General features: G+C 37.6%; 1 protein-coding gene across 1 annotated transcript; it reads left to right on the top strand.

Moving 5' to 3' along the window:
• The first annotated feature begins 12,831 nt into the window (after positions 1-12,831).
• LOC122296725 lies at positions 12,832-13,311 on the top strand. The gene has a single exon (XM_043106523.1). It carries the CDS (start codon positions 12,832-12,834, stop codon positions 13,309-13,311), a length of 480 nt encoding a protein of 159 aa, XP_042962457.1.
• Positions 13,312-14,648: the final 1,337 nt, after the last annotated feature.

Here is a 14,648-nt window from a genome sequence, read left to right as displayed (position 1 = left end):
ATATTGAATTTCTTTGTTTTTCTAAAAAATAAATTGTTAAAATTATAAAAACTCTCCACAATTAGCTTTTCACAAAATTGAAGGGTCACACCCCCAGCCCCCAATCTTCCCATTGGCTATTGTCATTCCTAACTAACTTTATTAAATTCGAGTTTTGTTTTATAGGAAATATCAAAAAAAAAAAAAAAAAAAACAAATAGGAGTATTAAGAAAAAGAGGAAGCAAACTTATTTTCGAATTTATACCCTTAGGAAAAAGAGCTTAATATTGGAAAATGGGTTTATCATTCTTTTTAGAACAAAAATAAACAAATTTTGGTTGGAATAGTCAGAATAAATTAAAAGTTTGGAAAAATCTAGTTGCAAGCATAACTGTGCACTAACATGTGCACTAATTTATTAAAATTAATCAAAAAGTAAATTTTATTAAAAATAGTGTTAATTTAAATTTTAAATATGAATGAATTAGTATTTGTACGCAGATTAGTACGTGACTTTGCTTATACGTAATAAAAATCTAAAATTTTTTTTATTTATTATCTACACACATTATAAAATATATTTTTATTAATTTTTTTAATTTTTAATTTAATTTTATTCTTTTTAAACTATTTAAATTATCTTTGACTTGGCACGAAAATCAATACCATGCTCTTTATTCCTAATGAATATTTTTCTTCTCTAGCAATTTCCTTTTTCCATGCCCCCTCCTTCGGGGGTAGAAGTTCATGAAATGGTCATCCGAACACGAAGCAGCACGGTCAAAAGAAGTCAACGGCAAGGATCTATTGGAGGAATTGCTCTTTTTTAAATATTTTCTCATCTTAATGAACTCTATTTTTCACTATATCTTTCCCTAGAAGTCATTCTATAGTGATGTGCCTGCTAGACTTTGGATTCCTTCCATGACTTTAGAGTTTCTTAAGGTCTCTTAATTTTAGATATGATGAGTGGGGAATGACGAGGATGAGATTTTTATTGGCAAAGTATTTTTGGCTACACAGGTGAGTTTTATTATATAGATATTTTTAAGATGTTATCAACACAAAGAAAATTTACTGCCCCATAAGTTTTCAATAATCTCACTTAGTACTTAATTTTCAAGATTTCTTTTAGTTTTTTAATAATTTTTTCATACTTACACCTTTTGTTTTTGTCATTAATAAAATATCACATTCTCACATTGATTTTTTATTTTTTTTATTTTTTAACATCTCTTAAGAGGCAAGGAATATCCAAGTCTCTTTTTACAAGTTATTTGGTAAACATATCTTTGATACTGCACGCGTACTCATAAAGAGGTAGACTATAAGAAGTTACATACTTTTATATTTACTTCGGTTGGCCCTTAACAAAACATTCCTAGTTCCACCCCTGGCTACAAACTAGGGTTATCACCTTCCCTTGTTTTGGTTGTTTTTTTCTTTGCCTTATGATTTTGGGGTATTGTTCTCATTCCCTTCATGCTCTAATCCTTACTCTTTAAAGAAGTGGTCATGGCCATTCAACTATAAGAGCAAATGTCAATGAGATTGGTAATATGAAATAATTGAGTAGCTGTGAAGAGATAGATTGATGATGTTTGGATATTAAAAAGTTAAAAACATTTTTTCTAAATAGTAAATAGGTGAAGTGGAGACCAAAGTTTTATAGATTTTTGCAAAAGTGTGGATCCTATGTTAAAATAATGTATTAAAATGATATGTTCTTAATAATATTTATTAATGTGTGTGTTGAAGCGTGTCTTATAGTCACCAGGCAACGACAACGCTACTGTACTTGCGAGAGTGGAAGGAAAGGGCAGCGAGTGATGGTCGTGTCACCTCTGATACCAAAGTCAAAGTTTTCTTGAAGGAGCAAAGGAAGAAAGAAGTTATGGAAAAAGCTAGCGAGAATGATCGAGTGTGTAACTTCTCTTCCATTGTCAGCATTTCTCCCTTTACATCCAATCCACATGAGACCCTTTTGTCTTTGTAATGATCACTCTTGTCTCGGATGGCATGGTGTCGCATTCAATGCAGCTTTGAGGCTAGCCACTCAAGCAACATTCAATGCAGCCCATCTGATAGGAGATAGGATTCCGGCCTATCTGTCCCTTATTAATGAGGTGTGACTAGGGAGATTTTCTGTAGTTTTCCCCCTCCTTTGGGCCTATTAGGCCTTCTTTCTTGCCCTTTCTCGGTCCTACCTAGTCATGGACTGCAGGCTTTAGAGTGGGAGGCCTGGGCTCAGCCCAACTGGGTTCAAGATCTCCTTTCCAGTTATCCTCCAAATTTCTGCCACTCCCACGTGGTAGAAATTTTATTTTTCCCCACGCTCCCACTTCCCCTTTTGGATTCGCATCACTGCTATACGTCTCCTGTCTCAAGTCCTCGCTCAATCATCGCATTTTCACATCCAATCACTCTTTCCGTTGGGGCTTCTGAATCGTCACTCCTTCTCTATTTATTCCTCGTTTCTACCTCTGTGATTGTCTTTGCTTGTTTTTCTACTCTTGTTTCCCTTTGCCATCACATTCTTCTCTTTCCCTAGCAATCCTGCTTTGACCTTATTTTCCAGGTCTGTTTCTGATGGCCACCAAGACTCCTTCCTGTAAAAAACCTCTCTCCTATGATGGACATGGGTTGTTCACCTTCATCGAACTCACTGCCCTTGATGTGTTGCTCTGCACATATGCAATCTTAGACTCGGTGGAGGTTCCAGCTTCGGGCAGCAGGGCCGTTGAAGTTGAGGGCAACGCCAAGAAGGTGGCCCTATACTTCGGAATGTTCTTACGGGGCGTGAGGCTCCTTTTTTGTCATCTGATATTCGACATCTTGGACTTCCAAGGCATGGCCCCGACTCAGGTGCACACCAATGCCTGGAGGATCTTGATGTCATGCTGCATGATGTGGCACATGGTCCTGGAGTCCACTGAGGAGTAGTATCTAGACCTGATTGTCCAAGAGTTTATGTTCACTCACACACGATTGATCTCACATGGTGGGTTAGGACTTACTTGGGGCACACTTGATGCCATGAGGAATGAAGTGGCCATCGGATGGCCCGTCGTGGAGTTTGGCCAAGATATTTTGCCAAGAGGGCGAGGTAGACTTTTTTGAATTAGAGGAACCTACTTTCAGCTTGGGGCAGCCTTGATCTTCTCCTTGGAGGCCACATCTACCCCTTCTTTCTTCCAGGAATGACGAGGAATTGGAGGCCGCGTTCCTTGAGGCCTTGCGTGAGTTGGGTTTGGCATTCCCGAGTGTTCCCATGTCGTAGGAGACATCGGCCAGGAAGCCTCATTTGCTCTAGGGGGGCCTCCTACCAACCAGAGGGGATTGTTTAGGGTGGAGATGGTGATGGTCCAAGCCCTTCCAGAACTGGTTCAATTGCTGCTTTCATGGGCATGACTCCTCCCCAGCCAACTGTTCCCAAAGACCTTTCTAGTGACAACTCCGTGATGCTAAGCTAGGATTGGTCCTCGGCATCTTTCCTTCTTCCGACTTGTCAATCAAGCATGACACCTCCTCGGTTATTGATTCTAGTGAAGTTTCTAGACTGACCAACCTGGTGGATGACAGCCTTCCTCCAAGGTTGGAGAGCAAGAAGATTAATGTCTTTGCGACCACGACCTTCTCCATTCGTCCTTCTAGGGGCTCGATGCCTCTGGGTGGGGATGGCACCTTGTTGTCCCACCATTCTAGGTTGAGCACAAATGAGGCTAGGGTTGAGGCAATTAAGGCGATGGTCAACCAGCTAAACGACATCCTCTCCTCAATAAGTTCCCTCTCCCCCCTGTTTTGTCTCATTCACTGACTGGGCCTCATGTTTTGATTTCATATCATCCTTTCAACTAACAAGGCATTGAATTTGTGGCGGCATGGGTTGTGGACAGTCGAGATGAGGCTAAGAATGAGGCTGAGGCTCTACGAGCTCTGGGCAGCAGGGTGTATAGTGAGATGTTCTGACTTAGGGCTGCACTGGAGCATGTCGAAAGGGCTTGTAAGGAGGCTGAGGACTAGAATGAGTACTTGCAGCGAATGATCAAGTACCTTCGCAAAGAGGCTTTCGACCTTCGTGCAGAAGAGGTGTTGAGGCAAGAGACCTCTTGCCTTCAGTCTACTGCAAGGGCAACTGCAAACAAAAGAAAAGAGTATAGAGTACGCACCGGTACTCCACCTAGAGGAAAAGGTGAGGGAGAAGTTTGCTCAGATCATTCCCCAGCTTGAGGCAGCCAAGAGTTTTTGTAACCAGGCTTGGAGCCACGGGTAGTAGGGTACTCCCGAGGGTTGGAAAAGGTGAGAGCGCATTCAGCTACTCTCTTAACTCTTTGAGGCGTGACTTGATGCCCGACTTTTTCCCCAACCTTGCTTCCCACCCTTGAATGTTTGGCATGATTTCACTTATTTTTCTTCCTTCTTTTGTCCCTCTAGATGCTGGGGGGTACTTTGTATTGGCCCAACACTTTGTAATTATGCGAATATCTAATAAACGTGATTTTTGGCGTTCTTTTCTCAAGCAATTGCGAGTTCATATCCTCCCGATTTGTTTTTGTCTAAAGTTTTATCGAGATTCACCTTGTCATGGAATTTCCATCATGCTTGCCCACTTTCATGAGGCATTGGCCTGGGGAGCCAAGCAAGATTTAAAGTCAACCATGCTGGGTGGCGATTGGTTGTCAAGATTTGAGAATGAAGCATCGACCTAAGGAACTGGGCAAGATCTGGAATTGATTGAGCTGGGTAATGAGGGGGGACTTGGATACTTGGGAAAGGTGTTCCCCCTATTCGTTGCCAAAGTTCGAGCATAGAGTATCAACTTAAAGAGCCAAGCAGGAACTGAAATCAATCGCACTAGGTGGTGATTGATTGCCAAGATTCAAGTGCGGAATATTGACCTAAGAAACTAGGCAGGATCTGAAATCTATTGTGTTAGGTGGTGATTGGTTGCTAAGATTTGAGTGCAAAGCATCTACCTAAGGAAGTAGGTAGGATCTGAAATTGACCACATTGGGTGGTGAGGTGGGCTGGGACACTCAGGAGAGGTATCCCCCCTTTCATCGTTGAGGTTTGAAGATGGAGCATTAACCGAAGGGACCAGGCGGGATCTAAAGTTGACCCTGCAGAGTGGTAATTGGTTGCCAAGGTTTGAATGTTGAGCATCAACCTAAGGAACTAGATGGGATCTAAAATTGACCATGCTGGGTGGTGAGAGGGATTTGGGACAATTGGGAGAAGTGTTATCCCCTTTCATTGTCATGGTTCAAGAGTAAAGCATCAATCTAAGGAACCAGGCAGAATTTGAAATCGACAGAGCTGGGTGGCAAAAGGGGATTGGGACACATGGGAGATGTGTTCTCCCCCTTTCATCATTGAGGTTCCAGCATGGAGGGTCGACCTAAGGAACCAAGCGAGACCTGAAATTGACCACGTTGGGTGGCGATTGGTTTGAACACCGAGCATCGACCTTAGTGACTTCGCAATATCTAAAACCGTTTGAACTGAGTGGTAAAGGGGGACTGGGACACTTGGGAGAGGTATTCCCCCTTTCATTGTTGAGGTTCAAACATGGAGTATCAACCTAAGGAACCAAGCGAGAGCTGAAATTAACTACGATGGGTGGCTGTTGGTCACCAAAGGGGACTGTTGAGTTATTCAATCCACACATGCACTCTCATGCACAAAACCATCACTTTTTATTATTCTCATTGTTAGTTCTTTACATGGGGAGTCAATAAATGCAAAAGAAAAGAGGAAAAGAGGGCTTTTGCCCACCCCATAATGGCCCAGCTTACTGATTCTCAGAGCTTCAACTTGGTTGACCCTTTGTGGCATTGGAAAAAAAGAGGTTGGCTTTTCTTTCCCCTACTATACCAACTTGAACTCGCCAAGTTCCTTTCCTTGCAGCTTTTGTATGTAGCATTCCCTTGCTACCATTTGCTCGCTGTGCACCACTCCTATGCCTTTCTTCGTTGGGAACTTTATCTTGTGGTGGTAGGTTGAGGTCACCAGTTTCAAGTTGTTTAGTATCGGCCACCCGATGATGGCGTTGTATGAAGAGTATGCCTTAACTATAAGGAATTCGGCCATGATGGTTGTCGTGAGCCTCCTTGTTCCAACGATGATGGGGAGTGTTATGGACCCTAGTGGCTACACTGCCTAGCCATAGAACCCTCTTAGCGGTGTGGGGGGTGGCTATAACTTGTCTTGACCTATCCCTATTTTGGAGAACGCTTCCCAGAAAGTGATGTTGGTTGAGCTACCGTTATCTACTAGTATCCTTCTGGTTTTGTAGTTGGCCACTAACAACATCACCACCAGGGCATCCTCATGTGGATAGATGACTCCCTCACAATCGGCATCATCAAAAGCGACAACTGGATTCTTATGAGTTCGGGCTTGCTAAGGTGTCCTCCCAATACTGAAGATCTTTTTGTACCGTGCCCTCCAGGCGTAAGCCTTCCTACTTGATGCAAAGGTGCCTTCATTGGCGAATCCCCCAATGGTGGTGTGGATTTATCCTAACAGGACGTTGTTTCTATCCCAGTCTAGCGGGCTTGCCTCTCTTCTCCTCATGTTCCTCCATCTCGGTCTCTCACTCTGTTGACCTTCTTGTCTTGACTCCTGCCTATCTTTGCTCGCCCTTGGGGCCGATGGGCAGCGAGCACTAGGTTGTATGAACATTTCCCCCTAGACTTCATCTTGAATATCCTTGAGGATCTCCTCCATAACTTTCCTTCTCAAGAGCTAGCAGTCTTTGGTTTGATGGCCCTTCTCCTCATGGTAGGTGATCCATGTGAGCCCTTCAGTTGCAGTCTCCATCTTCCCGCAAGCATCCTTCTTCCCTTGTTTGGACCGCACCCATTTACCTCAAGGTGGTCAAAGCTCCAAGGGTGTCCTCGGCTTTGACAAAGTCGTCAACTCAATCCAGGAAATCCTGCAGGGTCACCAAGACTACCATGAAGGGGCTAAAGGGCCAAATGCCACCCAGGAGTGTCGCCAGGGTGATCTTCTAGTCCTAGCCATCTGTGGTCATCCATTCCTTATTGAAGTGGTACAAGTATGCCTTTAAGCTATTTTCTCACTGTAAAAAGGTAAACAGCCAACCATCTTCTTTTTTTGGTAGCCATGAATTGAGTAAAAACTTGACGACCCAATTCTTCAAAGCTATGGATGGTGCGCTGTTGAAAGGCTTCAAACCATGCCTAGGCAAAGCCTTTCAATGTCATAGGGAAAGCCCGATGTGTTATCTCCCCTGGGAAACTGTGCAACGTCCTATGAGTTTTGAATGTTTCTAAGTGCTTGACTAGATCTTTCAACCTGTTGTACATCGCTATCTCGAGGGTTTTGAATTTTGGGAGGAGCGAGACTACCATCACTTCGGCACTGTAAGGCAGGTCTGTGCCGCTAAGTAAGGTGTCCACAGAGGATGACCCTCTTATCCTCTTTGCCATCTTCTTATATTTGTCCATGAGACTGCGCAGTTCGTAGCCCATCCACTTACATTCTTTGTCCTCGGGTGGTACCCAACTAGTATTCTGTAACTCCCCTTCCATTCGCTCAATCCTTCACCTCCCTCAAACTCAATATTTCTCTGGTTTAACATTTCATTTTCTTGCCGAAGGGCTTCCATATCTAAGGTCAACCATTTCACAAGTTTCTCCATTTTCGTGAATCTTCTTTCCATATTTGCAGTTGTAAACTCTAGTCGAGAGTTGCACGGGAGCACGTTGTGGCTAGCATATAAAAGGCATGCTGATGCTATTAGGCCAAAACCATATCAGATCCCATAAGCGATGCTAGTTGTTGAAGCATGTTTTGTAATCGCTAGGCAAGGACAGTGCTCTTGTATATACGAAAGTAGAAGGAAAGGGCAACGGGTGGTGGCTGTGTTACCTCCGATGCCAAAGTCAAAATTTCTCTGAAGCAACAAAGAAAGTAAGAAGTTATGAAAAAGCTAATGAGAATGATCAAGTGAGTAACCTCTCTTTCATTGTTAGCATCCCTTTATATCCGATTCCTCGTGAGACCTTTTTGTTGTTGTAATAATCACCCTTGTCCCTGGCCGTATGGTGTTGTATTCAATGCAGTCGCTCCTGTTAGCCGCAGGGATTTGGCCTCATGGCTGGCCACTCCGAGCAGCATTCAATGTGGTCAATCTGACAAGAAAAAGGATCTCGACCTATCTATCCCTAATTAATGTGGTGTGACTGGGGAGATCATCAGTGGTCTCCCCCTTCTTTGGGCCTACTTGGATCTTCTTCATCGCCTTTTCCTGGTCTGCCCTAGCATAGACTTTGGGCTTCGATGTAGGAGGCCTGAGTCCGACTCGGCTAGGTGCAAAATCCCCATTTCAGTGTGGGATGAAGTTATGAATTTCACTTTAAATTAAGGTATTTTTATATTAATATATATTTAATGAAAAGCAAAAAAGGTTGTGACAATGAGTTTTGTATATTTGGAAAGAGGGTGAGAAAAAGTTTTTATAAAATTACTCTAATTAGAAAAGAAAAAAAAAAATCTACCCAAACATATATACCCGACAAGTCCTCCATTCCTCAAAACATGCAAAATGATTATTTGGACAAAGACTTTCAATGCATTTAGTCATCGATAACACAACTAAAGGCTGAATGGTAAAATGTCTATTATGATTTCTTGCTAATGGCTTTTATTTCAGCATACTATCTTTGCTTGATTTCTTTATAATCTATTCTCTTTTGAGCAAGCAAGAGAACTGAAGTCTAAACCACACCTATGACTAGAAATCACAAATTTCCTTTTGCCCTTAATTGTGAGATAGCTTATGGGTATTATAATATAGCTCATGAAAAGACGACAATGCCTTTCTTATGTACAATTTGGACAGCGAGATAAAATGAGGTGATTTTAGATAAAAGTTAAAAGTTAAATAAAATATTATTAGAATATTTATTATTATTATTATTATGATTATTATTATTATTATTATTATTATTTTAAAATTTGAAAAAGTTGAATTATTTATTATATTTTGTGTGAAAGTTTGTGAAAGTTGTAATAATGATATGAAATAAGATGAAACACTTTCACTATCCAGAGTTCAGATCCAGAAAGAGAGATAGAGAGATAGAGAGTGTGTGTGTGGAGTAACATTACACTGAGTTCACTAAACTCATCGAGAAAGCCATTCTTTCACAGACTCTCGAGGAAGTTGTGGGGAAACATAACATCATCATCTTACTGAAAGGTTGCCAGAGAGAGAGAGAGAGAGAGAGAGAGAGAGAGAGAGAGAGAGAGAGAGAGAGAGAGGGCGACTGCTTGAAATAGGGGGATGCGTGAGAGAGAGGTCTGAGCAGAGAGAGAAATTGCCTCAAAAACTCGGATGGGGCTTAGGGGAGAGAGAGAAGGGGTGGAAACAATAGGTACCCTTCAAAAGATCTGAAGAGATGGTAGTTTTTAAGCTTAAGTTTTTTTTTTTATTATTTTTTATTTATTTATGTAAATCCAAGTATTGAGTTTTAAATTCAGTATCTAGGCTACATACTTGTATCGGGATCGAATAGGTCCAAATTTTACAATACGGATTCCGACAGGATTTGATTTGGATTGGAACTCGTAACCAGAACTCAGTTATCTAGATCCTAGGCTAGGCTGAAAAAAAAAACTTAACCCGAATGGATAGTCCCAATTATATAGGAGCGTCTTTGCCAAGAAGTCTCCACTTTCATGCAGCGCCCATATTATTACATGCATAACTAATCCTAGAAACTTTGACCGCTTTAATCTTTCCTAATAAGTGAGTCACATTCCATTATCTTGACTTATATGGAGTTATTAAAAAAATTGTTTGTATAGATTTATGATATACTGATTCGTGCAAACTCTTTAAAAACATAAAATTATCAGCCTTTATTTTTTCACAAGTAACCTTTGCATCTCTAAATATAAGAATATTATACACAATTTTTAGGTGAACGAAAGCTTTTTAGTAGATGAGAAATGATATTTGCAGTTTTAAAATACACAAGTCTCGTATATTCCTTTGAAAATAATGAGTAAATATGGTATCTATATGAAAAAATAAATTTTTTATCGATAAATCTTCTTTTTTTTTTAAATGGATATGTGGAGTTTACACATCCTAAAACTATATTTTGCATTAGTCCAGTTTAGCTGATCTACTAGTAGCATTTTATTTTAAGTAATGAGGCATTTTTTAGCAACTTTGAAAGGAATCAATTTTCTTTTCTTCTTTCTACTTTCTTTTGCAATTTGGCATAGCCCCATTGAAATGAATTCTTTAGCCCACCCAAAATCTTTCCATGCCCATAGAAATTGGCTGGCACAGTTTACTCAAGGTAAAGATTATTTACTTGGTCCTTTCACTAGGTCCTTCCCTGACCCATACTAGGTGCATTGCCTATCTGATTGGGAATTTTGGTAGAAGTAGCTCACTTGGTAGAAGTAGCTTACTTGGTAGAGCTGCCATTGATTTCATGCAAATGTAGAAGTGTCCAAGTAGAATTGCCATCCCTTCCAATTTTCAATCCATCATTGTCAATGGTACTGTGGAAAATTCAAAATTTTAGCGAAGGAAAAATGGTTCTAGTATCAATCCCGTGCTAGATGGGTTATATCAAATTTGACAGTTTCTATTGAAGACGATATACATGTCAAGTGGGTCATACAATATTTATTAAATATTGAATGCTTAACTAAAAATCTACGTGAATAAAATTAATAATATTATAATGTCTACTTTATATGTTCATCTCTCTCATATTTAGAGCTTTCATATTCGAGAGTTTTTATCCTCTATTTATTCTATTGTTCTAGCATACACCCACTCTTGCCATATCACCATACATAATTTGTTCTATCACAATATGCAACCAATTCAAACAAGTGGGCTCTTTCATTCATTTTCCCCTTGTAAGTAAATTATACATGCACACAAGAAATTAGTTTCATATGACTGTTAAGTCATTTTCCTAATCAATTTCTCATGAGTAAAATTAAGAAACGAATCGTTTAGTAGCTTAATATTTCATTCACATTGGAATAAACTCATATTTTTTAGTATCAAAGACATCTTTACCCTTGAGATGTCAATACGTAAGTTGGTATAAGCAAATGATGGTTACCATCGTTACAAACCTTTGTCCTAGTCAACATATTTAAGGAGACAAGAATCAAGATCTCTTTATTGTCCTCTTTTTTACACTTTTTTTTGACACTAGGTGGGAGTAACGTGCAAAGCACGTTTGTCTAATTTTAGGAAATGATTATTTGTAAAAAATAATATATATTTTATAAAAATTATTGATGTCACTTAATAATTTAAGGCATATTGGAGAAAATAAAAAAAATTAGTTCAAAGTATCATATAATCCAAAATATGTTTATAACATCTATAATTTTAGCAAAGATGTATACAAAAAATTTAATAAAAGTCTAACACAAACGGTAGTTTAAAATATGTGTCGTTTGATGTTTATATTATAATTCATCAATTTATGTCATCCTGTAGACAATCAATAGAGACAACATTGAAATTCTTATTTTGCTGTTGGTTGAGTCGATCAGGGACAACATAAAGTTAAAATATAATCTTTTTATAAAATTTGTGGTATAATATTTTCTATATATAACATATATATAAATCATAAAATATATTTTGAAATTGTTAGCCGAATTTACTCTTTCTTGATTAGCTTAAGGATCACAGCCTTTGTCACGTGCCTATCATAGCAAGTCCACGTATGGAATATGACTTAACGGAAGTTACGTCCTACTACCGTGGGGAAAAAAAAAAACACTTTGATTAAACACACTTGTATTATATATTATATGAGATTTTTAAATTTGGAATACTCAATAATCTGAGTTAATGAAACGTATAATACACATATATTATACTTAGGGATTCACGTCTTATGCACCTAATACACTTGTATATGTTAAGGAGAAAGAGAAAAATATAATAACTAATCTTTAATTACTTATTATTATATAAACTATTAAGTATTATAATTATTGAGATTAATAAATCATATAACAACATTGAATGTTATCTCTCTCAACATTTATGTCTTCATTTTATGTGCCAAACCGTTAAAATAAACGGTGTTAACTTTAACGGAAAAATAAGAAAAACCGTTAAAACAAGATTTTCCGTTTCATACACACTTTTTATATATAGAAGACATAGAAGTCAACGAAACGCATCCCTTCACTTTTATCAATGGGCAAGAACAGGATTATAATTTAATTAGACGGTTGATTATTAGGTAAAATTTCATAATATAGATGATGTGGGATTCTCATTTTATCATAAAATACGAATATCATTAAGTTTTTTATTATATTTATTAATTTGTTAATGACGTCTATAATAAAGTAAGAGTACAAACTTCGACAGTACTACCTAATAATTAGGAGAGTTTTGGATAGTGATGAGATGAAATGAAATAGTTTTAAATAAAAATTGAAAGTTAAATAAAATACTGATAGATTATTATTTTTTAATATTATTATTGTTTTAAGATTTGAAAAAGTTAAATTATTTATTATATTTTATATGAAAATTTGAAAAAATTGTAATGATGATATAAGATTAGTTGAGATGAGATGAAAACTTCTTTATATCCAAACCTAATCATTTGGATGGATCAATTGAAAAATGCTAAACCTTCACCAGGAAAATATAAAACAAGTGGCCCCAACCTAGATTCTTCTTCAAATAAATGGACTTCAAAATTTAGAATGAAGCAGTTGAACTAAAACTTCCTAAACAACTACCAGGACTCCAACCCCAGTACAACACCCTTGTCATTCCCATCTCCCCATAACATACAAAATCAAGAGCCATGGCCACAGAAGATTTCAGTTTCCCCATAATTGGGAACGCGTTCCTATGCAGCATCAGTTCGCCCCAGTTGTGGCAACTCTCTGGGGCAGCCTCTCTAGACTCTTGCAGCCATGAAGAATATGAGGAAGATTGTGCTTTTGCACCAGAACCAATCATGAACAGCCAAAGAGTGAGCTTCTCATATGCAGAGGATGGTGGAAAAGAGGTACTGAATGATGGGAAGGATGACGACGACGACGACGACGACAATAATGAAGAGGAGAAGATGGACATGTTGTGGGAGGAATATTTCAATGAAGAATTGTCAAGAACTCCTACTTCAAGATCCAATACTTTTTCGTCCAGAGATATGGTGGAATTGGGTAGTGTTAAGCCATTGACTAGGAAGCCAGGCAGGCTGTTGATCATGAAGGTCTTGAAGAAGCTTCTCTTGCTCCATAAAAATTCTCATGGAAAGCTTAAAATGACTCGAAATTAGCTGCACTAAAATTCTTGCTTTCGATTATTGAGGGCTATACTTCATTCATATATAGTGCTGTTTTTGTCATTTATTTACTTAAAATTGCACAGTAATTAGCATGAAATCGTGTTCCTTTCATGGATATACAAAGAAAATGAACATTAATTATGAATTGAAGTATTTTAGTTTGGGTGCATGCGTTTTGGTGACGCTGCAGCAATTATGCAGCATTAGATATTAGTTTGGGATCTGCCGTCCTGGCGAGGGATCTTGGACCATTTGGTTTAGTATTATTATTAAATGTTAATGCAGTGTTTGGTGGAATGAGTAAATGATTTCCCGAAATTTTCCTAAGTTTGGTTTGTGAGAGACAAATGCAATTGGCTAAAATGAAAGGAATTCTGCTATTTGCAAATTTAATGTTAAGATAATAATAAAAATGATTAAATTTACCCATTTTTATTAATTTAAACGTTTGAGACAAGTTGTGGTTTAAAATGATATTGGAGTGACTATCGGATTCGAGTAGAATTAATGAATTAAGGTAGTTGACGTGAGAGTCTTTCCAGTACATTGTATGTGATTTGGTGAGAATCTTTCCCCATTTCATGTGATTTTCTTGCTTGCTGAACTTGGAAACTATCTTGGTCCATTAATATTGTTTGTTTTCGTAAGTGCATTTCTAGTGAATTAGCTATTCTTTAGCTAAATTGTGATTAGAAAACCCTCTATTTTTTTTTTTTTTTAAACAAGGGACTTTTCAAAGACATTATAAAACAAACTTTTTAAATCTATCTCTATTTTATTTGAAAAAAAAGGGGGAAGAAAAGAATGGTGAGCCAAATTTACTGGTCAAATCAAAGAGAAATGGCATAGTAAATTTATTTATATTGTTAGGATTTATTTTTAATATTATTATAGTTTTAGAATTTGAAAATATTGAATTATTTATTATATTTTATATAAAAATTTGAAAAAAATTCTAATAATGAGATAAGATAATCAGACGCTTTCACTATTTAAATAGGGCTAAGAGCAACTATTGCCAAGTCTAAAATTTGACTAGAAATTAAGGTTTTGCTAAAACCATTTTGAAATATATTAATCCATATTGGAATATCCATGCTAAAGTCAAAATAATAATATAATATTAAATATTTTAATAAATATTTTTAAAATTTTGTTATATTTTGTAAATGCATTTTATATATTAAATAATAATTTAATTTTTACTTAAAATTATTATTTCTCAATTATTTTTTTCCTCAAATTAATTATCCAACAAACACATTTTGTTAACCGTTCTCACACCTGCAGTAGCTAGGAATATTTTTAGAGTAAACTATTATTGTTTT

Source organism: Carya illinoinensis, chromosome 15, assembly GCF_018687715.1.
Source record: "Carya illinoinensis cultivar Pawnee chromosome 15, C.illinoinensisPawnee_v1, whole genome shotgun sequence".
NCBI lineage: Eukaryota > Viridiplantae > Streptophyta > Magnoliopsida > Fagales > Juglandaceae > Carya > Carya illinoinensis.
The sequence above is the reverse complement of the archived record's forward strand: the minus strand, read 5'-3'. Positions and strand labels throughout refer to the sequence as shown.